General features: G+C 34.7%; 1 protein-coding gene across 1 annotated transcript in view; it reads right to left on the reverse strand.

Annotated features, from left to right (window-relative positions):
• Window positions 1–21,617, reverse strand: part of LOC125677509 (uncharacterized) — a 171,474-nt gene that overhangs the window by 75,392 nt on the left and 74,465 nt on the right. The window contains exon 11 of the mRNA XM_056161023.1: window positions 10,595–10,648. Within this exon, the coding sequence (XP_056016998.1) occupies window positions 10,595–10,648 (54 nt within the window). The remainder of the gene's footprint in view (window positions 1–10,594; window positions 10,649–21,617) is intronic.

Here is a 21,617-nt window from a genome sequence, read left to right on the forward strand (position 1 = left end):
TCGAAAACAAAGAGGGGGAAATCATAAAACGAATGTTAAATCAGTCCACGTACACACGATGCGTTGGTACACTAAAACACTTTAGAAAATAATTTTGTAAACTCTTTTGGGTTTCGGAATTGACAAGAAACCCTGTTTCTATGCACACAAAAATAGGTGATTTCATTGGTACACTTCGTTTTCTCTCTGGTTACGAGACTGCTCTGCTTATGGCGACAAACATAATCAGGCTTCAATTGCAATGTTATTCAATTAGTGTGAATATTTGAATTCATGTACGTACAGGTATATGTGGTGTGAAATTTCAAGGATGCAATGAAAGTGAAAAACGTGTCTAAAGAGACAAATATCAAACAACCGGACAAGAACCAGCCTTATAGGATCATAGCAAATGACCAGTGAATAAATGTGCCAAGTGCGTGGCAAAAAACCTTTTCTGCATACTTATCGGAGTAAATCGCATTGGCACTAAATTGTATGTAATGCATGGTCGGAAAACATTTCCTCATTTGATAGAGAATGACTGTGCTATCAAGTTAGGGTTTGATCACGGTGGACAAAGGGAATGTATGTTTATCCCTGTCCATCCATCTCGATTGAGTTTTGAGTTCGTGCGTTCTGGTACATGTGTCAGACACTATAAATTGTATGTAGAAATTAGTATTGTTACATTTCATTTACATGTGGATTGTTATTTGGTAGGTGGTACATCAAGGTTTAGTTCTTAGTAGGTTCTTGTAACATATACATGTATTTTCGCTTGGGTGTCTCTGATAAGTTTAATGACTTATTGTCTGCATTTAATAACATCACTGGGATAGTTATCAGTACTATGTTATACTATTATTCGAAATGACATGTCGAGAAGCTATAGTAGTAGCACGTGAAATCATCCATGGAATCTGAAAGAAAAATATGAATTCGGATTCAATGAGGACTTAGATTGTTTTAAAAGTTTTAAAAAAAAATCATACTGTTAGGGGAAAAGGTTTTTTTTAAAAGCTCCATCATTTCATAACTTGACACCAGTCCAAGCTCCCTTTCTCTAGTATAAAATGTTTCATACATTGCATGTACTACGCTACTATTTTGTCTGACAGTTAATCATACATATACAAGATGCCCGTGGGGATTCGGGTCAGAGTAGGTCCTGATTATCCCCTGCTTGTCGTAAGATGGGACTAAATGGGGCGGTCCTTCGGATGAGACCGCTTAAGCCGAGGTCCCGTGTCACAGCAGGTGTGGCACGATAAAGATCCCTCCTTGCTCAAAGACCGTAAGTGCCTATGATAGGCCTAAATTTTGCAGCCCTTCATCTGCAATGGTGACGTCTCCATATAAGGGAAACATTCCCGAGAGGGGCATTAAACAATATATTATCAATCGATTTGTCACCAGAAAAAACTTTTAATTTCTATTAGATCCACCAACTCAGTACCCAGCAGATAAGAATGACACAACGCAACTACTATAGTTTTAAGTCTCCATTACTTTGTTCCGAACACTTAACAACACCAGTTTCACGAATTTTTTATTACTAAAACACCAATTTGGTGTCTAGTTAATGCTGTATAGGATTATTTAAGTCTAAAAATGCTAATCAATACCCCCTCTTGAATAAATACAATTCTTTACAGCTCTAGTATTACATTTTTGATAGATTTTTACAAAATGCATAATGGATTTTCTATTCTCAGTGCTGCTAATCTTTTAAATGGGAATTGATTGATGTGCGCTTTTAGCTGCTGAAAGGATGACCATATACCTATTTAGTATTAAAATTACCGCGGCATAGAATGTGTCTTTATCAATAAAAACAACGTATGAAGTTACCCTGTGTTTCCCAAACATACGTCATTGAAGCGAATGTCCGATAACAACCGAATAGCCGATAACGCGTTTACCCGTGGGTTTTCGCATAGCGATGCATTCTATAAAGAAGACGGTAGAAAATCACAAGATTGTTTGACAAGCGACATCGCGCCATCTAGCACGGGAAAAAACGTGGCCTGCACAGTCATACATGTAACATGTCAAGCTGCAACATCGTTAACCACGGTTCTAAGTCCAGAAGTACCTACCCGACCTCAAACCGTGCCGACATGATCAGCAAACCCTCGATTTTCATGAATGTTTATAAAGTGATGCAATAATTTCTTTGACCAATCACAAGTACAATAACAGATTTCCGATACTTTAATGTCTGCGCCCAAAACAAACAAGAGGCCCACAGGTATTATCAGTCACCTGAGTACTAGTGAAAAAAGTATCACTACTCCAAAGGGCTATGAAATCTAGAGAGAAAAAAATGTCCTGTTCTGAATGTATAAGGTAAATTCTAATGTTCAGCAAGAGTATAAAACAAGATGTGTAGAATAACAATTTTTGTACATCCTTTTTCTGCTATTCTTAAGTATGCATTTAGATTTCATACAGTATCAGCAAACTTACAGATAAATACTGTATACTAAGTTTGGTCCCACTCTGGGGTCAGAATCCCTAACCCGGGGATCTTCAAATGTACAATCTTGGTAAAGGACTACCTGCTCTTTCTATATATCCATTTACTTTCAATTTAGTATCAACAACACTAAAGAAGATGTTATCTAAGTATTATACACATGAACACTATATAGTGAGATTGGCTCCGCCCTGAGGTCAAAACTCCTACAACGAGGATCATGAAATTTACATTTTTGTGGAGGCTACATGTATATCACTAAGCATTTCGTTTTTCTTACACATGTGTGGTTTTAAAGATTTATGAAAATTGGTCAATTTTGGGAAGTCTTTGCCCTGCCCCCAAGGGCCCTATTACAATTTAAGCCTCCCCCTTGTCCCACATATGCTTCATATCAAATTGGAAAAAAATTGGAATGATTATTATCAAGAAGAAATTAAAAATGTATATTGTTCACACATTTAATAACTGACCATTTTGGCCACACCCTGATACCAAAACCTTAGGATCATCAAATTTACAATTTTGGTAAAGGACTACCTGTTTTTCTAAATATCCATTTACTTTCCATTTAGTATCAATGACACTAAAGAAGATGTTATTTAAGTGTTTACACATTAAACACTATATATACAATCAATCAATCAATCCTGCTCTACATCACGACGCATTTAGTTTTTCTTACACGTGTGCGGTTGTATAGAAGTGAATTGTTGAAAATTGGTCAATTTTGGGCAGTTTTTGTCCCGCCCCTAAGGCTCCAGGGGTGCAGGAGTCCTGAAGTTTGCAATAGATGTCCCCCTTGTCCCAAAGATGCTACATGTCAATATGAACAGAAATGGGACTGGTAGTTATCGAGAATAAGTTAAAAATGTTCAATGGTTAACACACGACGGACGACTGACGACGACGAACCACAACCAATTGCAATAGGTCACCTGAGTTTACTCAGGTGCCCTAAAAGCCTGCAGTATAGACTAGTAATAACGAACAAAACAGGCCACATATCCCTGTTTACAGAAGCAAGTCAAGTTTATATCAAGTACATGTATTTATGAAATGAAATTCGCATTAACAGTAGTGGTTACGCTTGTCAATTATGTGTTCATAAAATTAATCTATTCTGAAACATGATAAGGAAATTCGGGGTAAAGTGGATGTTTTGAAATCTGAAAGAGTAGAGTCGATCGGACAATTATTTAAGGAAAGCGGCGTGTTTACGCATATGATATGGCAAATTTATTACACCGGTGAAGTCAACAAAGAGCGTCCATTAGTTACAACTGTTACAGCTAAAACGTGTACAGTTTCTTCTCAATCGGCAATCCTCGGATTATTCCGCTACGAGCACGCCATGACTTGAGAATATTTTCTTTCCATAAAAAATGGAAACTCGCCGATTGGCTGATTAATGAATATAAATATTCATGAAGTCGAGGGTAATTTTGATCACACAGCCACGGCACTTGACGTAGCGTAAACGGAGACAATAGGCGTGACTTGCGACGAAGGTCAAACAGCATCTTCGCTAGCCAAGAGTTTACGATTTTTAAACCATTGGCTTGTGAACATTGTCAAACTGGGGCATTGTTATATCGAGTATATTGAAGAGTTCAGGACCAAACATTACAAATTAAAGAGGTGACCTTGTATTTCGATAAAAGAAGAGTTCCGGAAGGTGTATTTAGTGTATTGTGTGAGTCTGTGTGAAAGTGAGTTTTTTTTCTTTCTAGTTTTAGTTCAATTCAGTTCAATTAATGTATTCATTCACCAAACATGTTGGCATACAAACAGGGTTGCATAGTACTTTGCAATGGTTTTCCTTTGATATATCATCATCTTAATTGTAGATGTTGAAAGGGAAATTTAGAGCGTACTACTTTCGCAATTGAGAATTTCAAATAGTCTTGTAATTCATAGTTCTTTCTATTTTTACTGTAAAATAGCAATTTTCCACGTTTAGAGAATTCAGTATTTTGCAGCAGCATGTTAATATTGACAATATTATAATTCTTCAGGTAATTGTAGAATGTGCTTTTATCAATATCTGATGATGAAAGATTTAGCTTATTTCTTAACTTTAGTATTTGTCCCTGCCAATTTTCCTGTAAACCAGTGGTATAAAGTTTATCATCCTCCAGTTTAGCAGCCATAAGTATTGGATTTTTAATATCGTTTTCATCATCATAACGGTTCACTATATCTAGATTCGTCTTTGCAGCAATATTTAGTGTTTGAATACTTGTTTTATGATATTGTAAAATTTTCCACCTACACGGCTAGCGCGGATACTCGCACACACTCGTAAGGATCCGCGAAAATAGGGGCAAAAAAAATCACCCTTATCCACGGATTTCATTTCCCGCAAATAACCCATAAATAACTTGTAACAATCCGTAAATATCGTAAACTGGTCGCAAGAACACGCAAAATGCTCGTAAAAATCTGTAAAACGATCGTAAACAGTTTTTTTCCCTAATCTTTGCGGTTAGTTTACGATATGTTACGGGTAGTTTACGAGTTGTTTACGGATTATTACGAATGCTTAAGTGATATTTACGATTTCATTCACGTCGGGTTACAATCGCTTTACGGATTGTTCAGAGTCAATACGAGTCATTACATGTATTCTTAAGCCGTGAGTACATAACACGGCCAAGGTACGAGTGGGTTTCTGATCCACAACCCCCTCCCCGTCACAAAACGACCCCTCTGACCACCTAACCATGGTGACCGGTCTGTAACATAACGAAACTAGTTCCAGTACGAACGCAAAGCGTTGTCGGAAGCTGCTATGAAATAATAACAATCTTTTTTTATTAATTGCAAAATATATTTGTAAGTACGTGCTTACTGTGCTATAATGTAGGTACGCCACTGCCTTAACATATACTAGAAATAAAAGAGGCCCAAGTAAACTGTCTTGAGGAACCCCGCCTGTAAAATTACATACAGCAAAATTTGCATTGTTTACATTTACAATTTGTTTTCTCACAGATAAATAGGATTTAACATTCAATTGACTTAACGCCGATGACATTCAATTTTTCACAAAGTATTTTATGATCAACTGATACGTGCCAGGATAATTTACCTGGCGGCCGCTACTTAATTTGTGTAGCAGTTTCGCAGCAGTCCCAGTAAACAAACCGAAAAACCATTCCCAGCGGTCCCAGCAGTCCCAATAGGCGGGGTTACAATAACTAGTGGGAGGAGCTAAGCCGACAATACGTAAGTCGGAATCGAAGATAAATGACTTACAATACAATTAAAGAGAAAAACAATACATTATACATGGAGGCAGCAAATATTTAAAATACTTGTGTAAAACTTTTTCATCAATTTATACCAAAATGTTAGTTTATGAATAAGAGTGAAAAAGATGCATGCAAAGTTTACAAGTCTGATAACCACAAACACAACGTAAAATCAATTAACGTCCATGTTCTATCAGGCGGTATTGCTGTTGTTATTCATTATTTTATTTTTTGATATTTCATACACGTGAAGTGTGTCTTGGGTTCTGAAAATTATGTAGCATAACTATATCTATTTCTTGACTGGGTTATTGAAATAAATGTGTATAATTTTTTTCATAAAAACAACTTATTCTACAAATACCAAGCTGGTTTTTTACCAGGTCATTCTACAGTTTTTCAACTATTAGAAACTTATCACAGCATTACAAAAAGCATAGATGATAGTAAATCTTGTTGCATGGTCTTCTGTGATCTATCTAAAGCTTTTGATAGAGTTTGGCACAAAGGTCTTCTTTTTAAATTACAAACCTATGGGATCAAAGGTAATATTCTTGAATGGTTTTCTGATTATCTTTCTGATTATCTTTCTTGTCGCAGCCAAAAAATTATGTATAAAGACCATTTGTCTTCAAGTGCAAGTGCAAGTGTAAATGCAGGGGTACCCCAAGGCTCTGTTCTTGGACCACTATTGTTTTTAATTTATGTTAATGATGTTGCTGAAAATATGCTGTCTTTTTGTAGATTATTTGCTGATGATAACTCCATTCAATATGCATCTAAGAACGTACATGAAATTGAATTCACGTTGAATCATGATCTTCGTGTTCTAGATGAATGCTCTAAACAATGGTTGTTAAAATTTAACCCCTCTAAAACAAAAGCTGTATTTTTTACATTGAATAAGGATATTGATCCTCCTAAATTATTTTTTTCAAAATTGTCAGTTGGAATATGTGCCAGTGCACAAACATTTAGGGTTGTTCATTTCACGTGATTTGGGTTGGTCACATTATATAAATACAATAACAAGTAAGGCTTACAAAAATTTAGGACTTCTTAAAAAGCTAAAATTTACTTTAGGAAGAAACACTCTATTAAAAATGTACACTACTTTTATTAGACCAGCTTTAGAATATGCCTCAGTGGTTTGGGATGGTTGTAATGCATACGATAGTGATTTGTTAGAAAAAGTCCAACTATGTGCAGCGCGAATAATTACTGGCCTTCCTATATTAGCATCTAGAGATTCTTTGTATTTAGAAACTGGCTTAGAGCCTCTGTCTTTTAGACGAACAACCGCTAAATTAGTTACCATGTTCAGAGTTCATAATAATGATGTTCCTGAGTATCTACAAGAAACGATCCCAAGAAAAATAAATAATACATCCAAGTACAATCTCCGTTATGGAGACAATTATAAAATGCCAAAATGCCGACTTGAACTTTATAAGAAATCATTTGTACCTGATGCTTTATCAAAATGGAATTCACTTGATATAGAATCAAGACAAGCTACTTCAGTTAAGCAATTTCGTAAGAGTGTTAGCTCCAAAAATATCAACAATCCCAAACCACCGGCATATTTTTCCTATGGTACTCGTTTTCTGAATATAATTCATACCAAACTTAGACACACATGTATTTTGAATTACGATCTATATAGACGCAATATTGTTGATTCTCCGTTATGTTCTTGTGGTATGAAAGAAGACGCTTATCATTTCTTCTTTATTTGCAGTAAATATTCAAATGCTAGATATAAATTAATGGATAGCTTGCTGAGGTTAAATGATCTAGTTATTATCGATGTCCACCTTCTACTTTGGGGTAATAATACTTTATCTTCTGAGTTAAACAAGCGTATTTTTTCTTATGTTCAGTCGTTTATTCATGAAACCAAAAGATTCAATTGATGTTCAATTTAAATTTTTTGTACATTAATTTTCTACAATAATATATTGTTATATTTTTAAGGAGAAGAACTCGTAAGTTATTTGAACTTGTTTCTGATCCTTTTGTATATTATTATGTACAATAAAATATGTTCAAAACAATCAAAACAAATAAATGTGTGTAAAGTCGCCTAAATGATTTATTCACTTATCGTCTATATTAAACTAGCAAAAACTGTTTTCCACTTACGTGTACACGTATTTTTGATTTTTAAATGATTGGTTAGATATTATTCAAATTATCCGCCGCCGAATGTAGGGAGATATTCTTGCTATTCTATTTCCATCAAGTTTTCTAGTGAAAGTGCGTCAGCAAGCGGTGAACAAACTACTGAGGTGATTTGTGTATTTTCTGAATACACAGTGGACGGGACTTTCCTGTCAGTCATAACATCCCGTGATTCATTCACTGAAAAAAAAAAACAGTCCCAGAAAGCTGTCCCGGGGATTGCTGGGACCGCTGGGACTGCTTTCTAGAGCAGTCCCAGGTCAGTCCCAGAGCAGTCCCGCATTTTGAGAGAGCAGTCTCCAGGACTCTTTTCTGGGACAACTTGGGTATCAGGTTGGGTCTGGTTGCAATTGACGACCGCTACTTATTATTTATACATGGCGGCTGCAAATTGCAATTTAATAATCCAATTCGTAACGCTCAGTGATTATTTTGGAAAGATTTAGAATAGTACGCAAATACGCAGCAGTGTAGGGACAGTCGTCGTCGAAGTTGACAAGCAGAAAAGTGTACATGGTCAAAATTACCAATTTGCACGCGCATGCACGTGCGCTTCATTTTGATTGGATAATACTCAAACGTTTGTAACTCTTTTATTTATGAAGCAAATGAGATGATATTCACAGCATACGTATACAATATGTGTATCTACATATTGGTGTAACAAAAAATGCCAACGCACACACGCATGCGCGTGCAACGTTTTTCAAATGTTCAATTTTTAAAGGACGATAACGTTTTTGTTTTTCATCATATTCTATTGATATTAGGGGTTTAGATGTGTCTTGGCACTCCTTACAAATTGCTGTGGTTAGAATTACTGCTCAGCATGTGCATTCACGTGTGCTGAATTCTGATTGGACGATTTTAAAATCGCTATAACTTCCTTATATTTGGTGGAAACATTATGAAATTCATACTGTGGGTATATGATACAAATGCCTGTTGAACGACATCAAGAAAAATGTGGAATCATACACGCGTGCGCGTGATTGCAACGCTTTCTTTCATTTCTTGGTACTGAAATGACCATATTGAACGTACTACATGTAATTAAAGGCTAAAATAAAATGATTTTTGCTATAGATTAACAAGGACATCACTTTTTAATTGGGGGAGGTTTGGGGAACATATGTAACGATCCCCGTTACAATTAGAACTACTTAAATATTACATTAATATTATCCGTGGAGATATGAGTTAGATAAGGTCTACAGTGCCCATTGCTTGTCTTACGAGGTAACTAAATGGCGCGGTCTTTCAGGTGAGATCGGAAAAATAAACCGAGGTCCCGTGTCACAGCAGGCATGAGACGTTAAAGAACCCTCCTTGTCCAAAAGCCGAATGCGCCGATCATAGGCCTAAATTTTGCAGCCCTTCACCGGCAAAGATGATGTTTCCATATCTAATTAAAATCACATCCTAAGATAACCTGAAGAAACCATCAAACAAACACGGTGCAAATGCCATTAAAACACTAGGTGTACAATTGTGGAATAAACTGCCACTGGAACTTCGAGAGCTTAAACCACATGGAGCATTCCGCAAAACCCTATAAACACTCTTGTTCAACGTGAATATGCCATGTGAATGTAAAATTCAGTGTAATATTAAGGATTCCATGTACCAGCTCTTGCAAACAGAATTTTGATCCACCATACGAATACCTATACACCAATTGTATCTTGTCAAGTATAAGTCAATCACTTTGTCATTTTACTACCATGTTTTATCTAAATTCTTTTCAGTGTTTTATCATCTCCTCTATAGCTCTTCCAGGTCTTTTATTAGTATAATATCATTGATCATTGGCACATTGTACAGCGCATAGAAACTATCTGTAATTTTGCGCTTTATAAATGAATAAAATAATAATAACTCACAGTCGCTATTCAGAGTATACGGCGTGGATCTAAGAAGTCTGATATTAATTAGATTGTTCTCGAGAGAGACTTTAAACAAAATACACTCAATGAATAAACACATCATTTTGGGGATTTAATTTTCATTTTGTTGATTTGATTATTATTTATTCTGTTACAGATGTCACCATGCCTATTTTATATGATCTCTGTCATATATATATATATATATATATATATATATATTTATATATATATATATATATATATATATACACTGTATATATATATTTCATACACATTGGACAGTGAACTATTGATCTTTGATGTTGTTGATCTTTCGTGTATGTTATAATAGATAGAGAGTACGTGAATCATAACACATTCATATTCAAGTGTTTTGCACTATGCAGAGCTAAAACATTAAAATTCATATTCCATTCTTATCTAAGATGGTATATTAATACTAGTATGCATTAAAAAGTTGCATGGATCAATACTATGTTTTCTTCAAACGAATATACATAATGAATGTTACATTTGATTTTGATAAATTGAAAGTATCAATTTACGATAATACCGGAACTTGTGAGGTTATGTTGTTTTAATGACAAAACTAAGTAATGCAATCGTTCGCAATTTCCAATACCTTTTTTAAACGGACATTGCTTGTAATATTGAATTCGTCCATTTGTTGTACAGTTCAGCATAAAATGTTCGTTATTTGCACCTTTTTAAATACAGTGTAGGTATATATTTAGTAATATCATTTTCAAGTAAAAGTGATTGAATTATTACTCACACAAATTTGAGTATAAGAAGTTGATTACCTGATATCTCTGTTTTCCATACGCTGTAATCACCAAGTACTTCCATCTTCCTCCCTAAGACAACACAAAATACAGTTACATCAGTTGTTTTATTTACTATATTTTGTTAAATGGACAACACTTTCTAGTATATGTGTAAAACTACAATGAATAACAATAATACACTTGTACATCCACCATTCTCCATGTCAAATTATCAAAGCATCATCTTAAACACACATCAGAGAATTGCGATATACCTTAAAATTCGTAATCATACACGTAGTTCTCTATCACAATTCAATCTGAATGTTTGCACTATCTGCATATGTCCAGGATAAACTCCATACGGCTTCTATTACTATTTTTGTGAAAGCTTTGTGAATGGAAATCCATTGTACTAAACATGAATAGAATACAAGGAATATACATCAGCCGTCACGACAAAATCAGGTTTGTTGAGTTGAAACGACATAGTTGCCCTTTTGAGTTATTTTCCTAATGTATGATCATCCAGAAATATCAAATACATATTGATGAAATAAAAAAAAAAAAGAAAAGGACAAAAAAAGACCTATCAAACTGCATAGATCAATAGGCCCCATGGACCCTAAAACAGATTCCATTGCACTAGCTTACTTATCACAAGCTAGCATTCATGTTCGTGGACTTTGTTATTATACACAGGATAATTTGGACTACATGGCTAATATCATTGTAAGGGGTGTTTATAAAAAACAGAGACGTGTAGCTTATGTGTGTTTGATAAATGAGCATAAAGCAGTTACGATAGACACCATGCACAATTTCATTGGATTGGATATAAGAAAAAAATCTTTCACTTTTCTATATTCTTAATAAACAAGAGGTCCATGGTTCACATCCCCCACCCGAGTTACGTTGGTACTGTTGTTATTTAACAGTTGTGATTTTTAAAAGATGTTTGGAAATCAACATCCCCATTCAATCAGTTGACCCCGTATTGTGACCTCACAAAAGGTCACGGCATGGGCGGGCTTGAATTCACACAACATGGGATGCCTAAACACTGACATAGGACTTGCATGGCCTTGATGCTCTGAAGAAGGTCGGGCTCACTTGGTCAGGCATCATGGAATGAAATTGTCAAAATGAATGTGCATATCATGAGATCCAAATCATTCATTATACAAAAGTTATGAGCAAGGTTAAAGTTTCGGACATGCAGGAGGAAACAATACCCCTTGACTATGCAGGGAGTTGTGGGGGTATATAAATCTTGAATATATACAACTTGAAAACATAAGCATTAGGGTATGATGCAGGATGCAGTGTGGCCCTGGTACTCTTGAAAAAAAAAAAAAACGTTTAAACTAATGTCCTGTATATTTCCAAATACAACTTCGATCTGCTATTGTCCAACTCTACCCCAAGGGCCCTTTGAAATGAACTTTAAGCTACCGTAAAATACTTGCATACCAATTTGACTGATCATGACTCTATTGTTGTTGATATGGAGGGTGTAAAAGATACTCCTTATACATTTCCACGTAAAATTTGAATCCCTAGTGTGCATTCGAGGAGCCACAACTGAACAATGTTGAATTTGCACCACCTATGGATGCTAGCATATCAACATGTTTTTCTTCTGCTGTTTTGGGGAAGATTTTTTTAAAATTTTGTACCTATTATATCCGCATGTTAAACTTTAATCCCCTACTGTGACTCCATCCTACCTCCGGGGACAACAATTTCAACACATTTGAAAATACTTTTTAAAAGGAAAAAACTTTCATGTAAATTTCATTTTGTTTCTGGCCCAGCTGTTCTTTGAAAGAAAATTTCATTCGTTCTGGCCTAGCTGTTTTTTGGAAGAATATTTCTAAAGATGCCCCTCTATATTTACAGGTAAACCATTGATTTCCTATTGTGGTATCATCTTATCCCCTGGGATCATGATTTGGACAAACGTTAATTTCCACCGTATCAGGAAGTATTCATGCAGATTTAAACTTTAAAAGCCGGTGTTTTTAAACACACTCTATTTCTTATTCTTCTTGATAGTCTACCCTTTGAAAGGACACGGCGATTCATTTGAACATACTTGAACCCCCTTTACTAAAGTATATTTTCCAAATTTTGATTTCAATTGTCACAGCGGTTCTGGAGAAGATGAAGGTGTGAAAAGGGTTACAGACAGAAAAATGGACAGACGGACAGACAGACAAATGGTGATTAGAGAATTCAACCAGCCCAGGTGAAGTATATTGCAACCCAGCACAAGTTAAACGGGTATGCTGTTCTGCAGCGAAATTATGTATCATATCAGAGGAAAATGATTTAGCAGATGATATAAATCAGTTACTACTTGATTAGAATATAAAGATGTCTCTCATTTCATTAAGTGATTCAAAATTACTAAGTTTAAAGTAAAGCGTTCGTATAATCCCGACAGTAGGACTGTGTCAGTGATGTAGTCATTCGTCAAAATAATATTTTACACTCAAATGAATGTATTAATGGAACTCAAATATATGGCGAATTACATTAATTACATACCTTAGGCTTGAAAATGGAGACACATTTTACTTTTCGACCGCAAGAGCGTCTTAAATAAGTTTGTTATGTTTCAATATATTTAACACTTTCAAAGCAGTATAAGGCGTGCGAAATCAACAGCTTGACTTAAAAAGATTCAGGGAAAGGACAAATTATAGACAAGCGATATCTGGTGACATTCATTTCAATTTGCGATATATGTATCATTAACACTAACAGTGTTTTCATAGGAAGCACTTAGTAAGTTTGTTGAATCTGTGAAATATTAAAACATATTTAAATCATGAATGTAAATCTATATTGTAAATCAGAAGCATTGTGTAAATAAAGATAGGTAATCAATATCTTTTTCACATTTAAATGTTCTAGACCAGAACCTTTACAAAAATGTTGCGGTTTGATATTAGAAAAGCCATAGGACAGCCGTCACTGACCATGCACACGGTATTTACAGAAAATAAACAGTGAGTTTCATTCTGAACGTAGATTAAACCCATTGGAATTAGTGGAAAATTTCTGAAGGTACATAGGGTATATATTTACCACACAAACACACATATAACTGTTTGATTTTGAGGGGTTAATATGCAAATATGTATATTTCATTACAGGATAATTCGCATAAACATCGGAAGCGCTTCAATTTTAAAAACTTACCACATCCTTAAATGAACGTATCTACATCATACACATGTAACTACTAACCCACCACCGAGATTAGACGTATGTTTGTATATATACAAGGGGCGTCCGTTGCGTGCCTAGAATAATAGACCCCTGGGTCGAGGCCTCTGCTGGTGGACTGTTAGTCCCAGACGGTGTCTATAGTCCAGTAGCTAAGTACTTCGTTGCTAGCTTGACAATACGGATGTATATTTAATTTCTGGGATAAAATTTAGAGATTCATTCCCAAATTAAGGAATATATCCCCCTCATGCATAGCTTTGATCCTTTTTTTGGCACTTTAGTTTTCATTTTTGCTCTTACAAGTTTTTTGTCATTTCGAATTTCCAAAATTTAGGCTCGAGCATCACTAAAGAGACATTATTTTTTCGAAATGCGCATCTGGTGCATCAAAACTGGTACCGTATACGTTTTGCATGCATGCATATCATTTGACAAATGTCTCAATATGTTGTAAATAAAACTAACACACCGGTATTTTTATCTGAAATTGGTAATAATGTAGTCAATCTAGCAAATCACCTCAAATTAATTGAAACAGAAACAAACTCGATGGAATTTAATAAACAAAAGCGTGGTTAACAACATACAAAAAATCGGACAAAATCGGACAAGGGAAATATTTCAAATTTAGACTTAAATGTTTTAGTAAACCATCGATATTTTGTGGTGTTTACGGCACGTCGTACACGTAAAGGGGAGTGACTTGACTATGACAGTCATCGGAATAAAGTTATACACGACGAATTAAAGTAAATGTAATAAAAACGCGATTAAACAGCTTAACAGTTGTATTAAAAAGGTGATTTTAAGACAGTCTATATACATACAATATTGTTCAGCATCTCATATTCTTTGCCGATTTCCATTCCCGGTGGAACTTTCGGAACAAAGTTTCAAAATATTGTGTTTGACCCTCTACTGAATTAATTTTAATTATGAAACACAATATTTACTTTAGAATTTATGAATAATCAATTATAAATGAAATCTTAAATGAATTAGTGTCAATTTACAAGAGGGAATTACATTTGTGTAAAAAAGAAAGTATGGAAAGCCATTCGGGTTAAAAGTTTCAGTTAATTTGTATCTTCATCATCTGAGCAAGCGTTTTGTATTAAAAAGTTTTATAAGACTAAGTAAGGTAATTTTGCTTTTCTTTTTCAAATTCAGGTTTGGGGAGTCATTCATGGGTAATGATAATGATAATAAAACATCGATAATATGAATAATAAAAATCAATCTAAGTAAACACTTGCGCATAGTATCATGATTTGATGTAAAATCTAGTAGTTACTTTTGCTAATTAGTCTTGGGCTCACGACCTGCGGAGCCACATCTCCTAGCAGCATGCGACCAGCGCGCTAGACCGCCCGACCATCTATTCAAGAAAAAATTGTTTTCGATGACGATGGAATTCTCGCCACCCTGGCACACGATCATTGAAAATGGAAATGGGATAGTTATTTATCGTAAATTTTAGAAGATCATACAAAATGCACATTGTGTTTGAAATGTCTCTATATAAAGCACAGAGATAACAACGAACTCTGAAATAAACATAACTGCCCTAAAGGACGAGATCAATGTCGGATGGAAATTTAAATTCCATTAGTTAGGGGGGGGGTTAAAAACTCCCTTAAGTTTCTGTCATCCGATATTGATTACACTTTAGTGGGAAAAGGAAAACGACAAGGACTGTTGAATACCACATAATATTTAAAACATATTAATGAACATTTAATAGATTTAATGTACACTTTCATTTGTGAATAAACAGTAGAATAGGTATACAGAGGTATACAGAGTGTTATTTATAATCGTACGTTTCTTTTCTTGTTATTCGATTAGTTTCAACATTTGTTATATTAAGTTTTAAAGGGGGAGGGGGTCTTGGTGAAAACTATGTGAACTTAGTTTTTTGTGAGACATTGAACTTTTGATCTTGCCCCTAAGTAAAAAAAATATCGTTAAAACCAGACGTCTTTTTAGGAACGAAGTTTGTCCATCCTTGCCATTTCTACATGCATTAACAGGATGTGACACAACGTCAAGAATGTTCGGCATCTGAACGGGTCCTTTATACTTAAAAAACCAATGGAGTGTCAAAATGTAGACAAATCGCGAACAAATTCTGTATATGATTAATTTTTAAATGGAGGCAGGCTACTGACAAACAGGTTGATGGTGCAGCTGTTTCAACAGTGAGTCTCGTTTAAAGTCAGCATGTCGCAAATTCTATAGTCGTTACAACAATCTACTTTGCCAATACAACCTATCATTGGGTCAAATCTGTCTGACTTGTTTCATACCGATTGTTAGGCCATTTGGCACAATGATATTGAATAAGGGTAACTCCGTTTGCCTGATCAAGATATAGAGCTCACGGAGGGTGTAACCTGCCAAGAGGGGGTACTTATTCTTCATAGGCTTCTGGTATATCCAGGGGTTCGTGTTTGCCCACCTCTCTATTTTGTATTGCTTATAGGAGTTACGAGATTGATCACTGTTTGTTATCTTCACCTTCCTAAATGAGGATTCTATAGAGATAAATATATCTTCTGGTGTCGATGTCATATCAACTTTATACGATGGAATTGTCCAACACAATATCATTTTTACAAGTTCAGTCATTTCCACTAACTACAGCTGCAGAAGAGGAGCACCGAGTGGACTAAAGAAATGATTAATTTGGATCCTACGAAATGGGGCTTATCACTGCTTTCAGCAATTATTTTATCCGTTAAAACTAAATTACAATTAGTCGCGCCAGATAAACTTTTGAACGTTATTCGCTTTAAATGCAAGGCAAATTGTGACACTAACCGTTGTACTTGTAAAAACATGGACTAAACGGTACTGCAATTACTCAACTGATCACTTATATGATTATCAGGCACGTAGCAACAATGACTCTGCCCCCTTTTATCATTATATGCAAAGTTGATGAATTTTTTACGTACAGAGGTCGATTGTTAGACAGATTAGTTACCCTCCCTCCTCTTTTTTAAAAAAAATAGCATTGTCGTGAACTGTACACAGAAGAAGTATAAAATTGAACTGAAAGAACGACCTCCCCCACACACACCATCAACGATTTTTTTTTTTATAAATTTGGATTAAAATTCACTTGTCAATTTTCAGGCAATATTGTGAAATTATCTTCACCTCTCCCCCATTTCTTTTTTACGATGCTGCGTGCCTGATTCACTTTGCTTTTAATTACATGTGTCCATTGTTTTTAAAACATATTGCTTCTGAAATTCTCGTTATTAATTGCACAATAATTTGGATAGAACTAAACGTCAAATACGGCTATACTCCCCCCCCCCCCCCCCCCCCCCCCTCTTTCCCAAACTCTAGAATTTGACGAAGTGCACGTATTAAAGATTTCTTTATAAACTCGAAGAAACTGAACCCTGTTTCGTCATAGATGTAGTGCAAACTGTTAAAACTCAGCTTAATAAAAAATTTGGTAACATAAGCTGTACTATACACTGTTTGTTTTAAAATACTACATGTATTTATGTGAAACATAGTACCAGGATGGTAAGCGCGCCTCCAACTTCCGATGCAAAGGGAGTAACTGCAAAAATATAGGTCATCTTTAACAGACCATTTTTGAAAGAGCACTTGTTTTGTGTTAACAGTTTATTTTAATGTATAAATCTTCATGTGGTAACTCATATATGCCTAATGGAGAGGGGAAAGTATTTTCTTCCAAAATCCAGTTTTTAACGATTTTTGTTGGAAAATGAAGATTTCAGCCCAAAATTCGGAAAGGGAAAATAAAATTTGGTGCAGAAAAGGTTAGTTGTGATTTCAACGTTTTATTCTTAAATTCATGAGATCAATGCCATATCTTCTATAAAACAGTTATTTCCTATCATTTCCAGTTTTTCAGTATTTTTGTTTTACAAAAAGGTAGGTTTTCCTACCTAAAATGGTATTTTTCATATATATTGCATATAATCTATATATCTTACTTGATGAGCAGTTTTTAAAATAAATCCTAGCCTCAATGTTTTATTAGTAGCCTCAAATGTATAAAAATATGTGGATTTTCTTCTTAAAATTTCAATCTTTAACAATTATATTCAAAAAAGCAAGATTTTACCCAAACATTACAGTCAAGGAAAGAATATATTCTGCTGTAAAAAATATTAATCGAACATTTCCAGGTTGAAATTTGAAACTAATTTTTACTGTATGTTACATGAAATGGACGTTTTCTTCGATTTCCAGTTTTAAACGATTTTCATGAAAAAACAACAACATCATTTTACCCCAAAATTCCAATTTTCCCATTGAAATACAAAAGCCGATTTTTAATATGATGTTTGCCTGTGTTTTCTTGCACGAATAATCAAAATTTCATTTCTGTTGCAATTAGTTTGAGGTTTTGCTCATATATGAGCTAGATTGACTAGACTACAAATGTATTAACTCAGCAAATTGGAAATTCATAAACACATTTGCGTAACGAATTAAAAACAATTGTAAAATAGGCTATTCAACTACATGCATCTGTTTGTCTATCATGCTCACTTAAATGTGAATAATCCCTGAAAAAGCAGAAGATATAATTCAATTCGTACTGACAAAGCCAGCTTGAATTTTAGGTATTGATACATGCATGTATATAATTAGCCCCCCAAAAATCAGCAAGAATATATCAAGCTTTTTTCGTAGTTGTGATTTCGTCAGGTCGGCACATCTTGTATTTTAAGCAATATCAACAGAGAAGCATACTAAAGATAATACATGCAATTGACAGAATCAACATTATGTTATTCATATTCAACAAACCTGACCAAGTAAGGCAGCGCCTTATCAAGGAGACGTAAGAATACACAAACCTCCAGGATAAGCTTGAAAAAAATGTGATGCAACTACCAAAGTATAATCCCGAACACAAACACAGAGACCAACACACATCAGATAAAGGGGATCAAGTGTCTAGGAAGAGTACGCATCCCCTGTTGACCGGTCATATCTGCCGTTAACCCTCTATCTTGATCAGGTAAATGGAGTAACCCGTAGTCAAAATTAGTACTATGTACAGAACGATCCGTTCAACCTAACTCCATCATGTATTTGCAATTAAGGTAACTCCATACTCGCAGTTTTATCTGATACAAGTTTGAAAAATGTATTTATTTCCATTCATTAGAGTTAAAACTAACAAATTATCAAATAAAACACATATGTCATCACTTTTTAAGATACGAAACGTACATAAACAGAATCATATATCACAGTCAGAAAATGGCAATTTTCCTTACACAGCGTTATCAAAATTTCATAGAAACTGGTTATGACGATATAGTAGCATCCATAACAATTTCATGAAACTGTATCTTCACAAAAATATACAAAATGTCTGTAAAAAATAAAGGAAATCTATCGCATAATAGACTTGATAAAGAAATCAATAGAAACAGAGATCTTGCCCTTGGATTCAATATTTTAAAACGTATAATTGATTATTCATCTATATCTTAGACTTTTAAAATAGTTTATTTTTAACAAGATTTTTTACAATAATTTCGGAAAAGACTCCAACAAAATTTATGTTTCTATCACGCATAAATGTAAATAAATCATTGATTTTGCAAAATCTGATGACATCACAGGAGGGTGGAATTACTTTAACATTATCTTAACGACTATACGATTTGCGGAATACAGACTCCAATCCAGACTGTTGAAACATCAGCATATTTGTCATACATCTGCGTCGATTTGAAAAATAAGCAGCTTTGTCCAAATATATATTTTGTATTGCTTATAGAAGTTATCAGATTGATCACTGTTCGTTATCTTTACCTTGCATCAACAACAACAACAACAACAAATAGATATATGAAATAAAAGAATTTCCACGACATGCCTTGTAAATAAGAATAATTCTATACACATGTAGTTTTAGATTTTTAAAGCATTACATATTAAAAAAGAAACAAAGCGAAACTCTGTTTTCCATAGGAATGTACATTCTACAGTCCATATGGCATGTCTACCAAACTAACGACTTGCAGAACTAGAAAACTGTAGTCGCCTAGCAGTATTCTTTTGCGGTGTTCTGTGTGTTCTGATTACGAGCTGTGTCAGTGCGAGTTGGAAATCGACCTATTTGTACCTTCTCTTACCGGCTCGTAACAACGGGTTTTTTTTTTCAAAGTGGGAGAGGGCGGAGGCCAACATGTTTTGTGTAAAATTCTTGACAAGAAAATGAAAGAGGAGGTTGCCCAAACTCGTGGGGGAGGAGTGTACATCAATTAAAACGAACTCAAATTTCCTCAAAACAAAACATTGATATAATGATTAGTGTATATGTGTGTCCTTGGGATCGTCCTTTGTTAAATTACTTAAAGGAAGTGAACATAAAAAAAAATATTTGTTGCATAATAATCTTAAAAAACCTCCTGAAACTGAAGAGTGTTGCCTAAATCTAATTTGCTTGTTTCTATTACGACGTTTGATCAAATGCTGTCTAACGTGTTTCATACAAATTGTTTCGTCAATCTTGGTACACTGATTTTGATTACAGATAATTCCGTTTACCTGGTCAAAATTTAGGGCTCACGGCGGGTGTGACCGGTCAACAGGGGATGCTTACTCCTCCTAGGAATCTGATCCCACCTCTGGTGTGTCCAAGGGTTCATGTTTGCCCAACTATCTATTTTTCATTGTTTATAGGAGTTATGAGATTGATCACTGTTCGTTATCTTCACCTCTCATCAATTAAACAATCCACGTTAAATGTTTATGGAGGTCATCCATTATTTACCAGTATGCATTCGTGCTCTGACGTGGATGAGACACATTGCTGTTGACTGGGTCACTGTTATACAGCAGAAGAAGTTTATGGATTCATATTGGAATTGATAGATAACATTTTGGAGCAAAAAGAATTGAAATCAAATTTAATTACAATACAATGAGAAAAAGAAGAAAACACTCCCACGAAATATTTCCAGTTCCTCCAACTTCTAAATTTACTCAGAAGCTCTGTATATTTCAAGATTCCAATTCAATTACTTCTACTAAATTTTTAAAATATTTGGGAATCATTTAGGTACGTGTCTGTGTCATAAAAGTACTGCAATATAGGCATGCATAATAATATATATATATATATTATACTAACTGATGTACATGGACCACAGATAAATTTTGGAGATGCAATTTACAATTATATTTTTTATTTACATTTTGAAAAATACTATAGCAGTCTGTTGTTTTAAGAAATCCTTCCTATTTGCATTGTTCTTTAGCAAATGCAACCTTATTTTATGTCACAACACATAAGGGTATGCTTTTCCCCCCAAGAAGCTGACCGCGTCTGACCTAGTTGATAAACTGTCTGTAGGCCATATATCTTGATTGCATGTCTGCAACAGAATTGCTACTATATTCTATCACGTGTGTCTAATTGGAAATGTTTACACACAAATGCCATGCTGTGCTTAGATTTTAATACATGTGAATAGAGAAGGTATTTTTCATTACTTGTTTCATAAGTTCTTATCCAAGTCCTCTGAGACCCTTCCTCTCTGGATACATAAATCCATGGATAAATGTAAGTTGTATCAATTATAACAGGACTTCGACACACCGTGTTGAAATATGAGCTTGGAGAACTGCACTTCATGTGTATATCTATTTAATCTGACACAAAATGTTCAAACTCATGACAACAAAGACACCCCTTGAATGCACATACATATATTTACAATTTCCACAAGTACACCAATCAAATAAAATTCCTCTCTCGCTAAAATCAACTGCTGGTGAAAAAGTATTATTCTGAGAAACA

This window comes from Ostrea edulis, chromosome 3, assembly GCF_947568905.1.
Source record: "Ostrea edulis chromosome 3, xbOstEdul1.1, whole genome shotgun sequence".
In the NCBI taxonomy this organism is placed as follows: domain Eukaryota; kingdom Metazoa; phylum Mollusca; class Bivalvia; order Ostreida; family Ostreidae; genus Ostrea; species Ostrea edulis.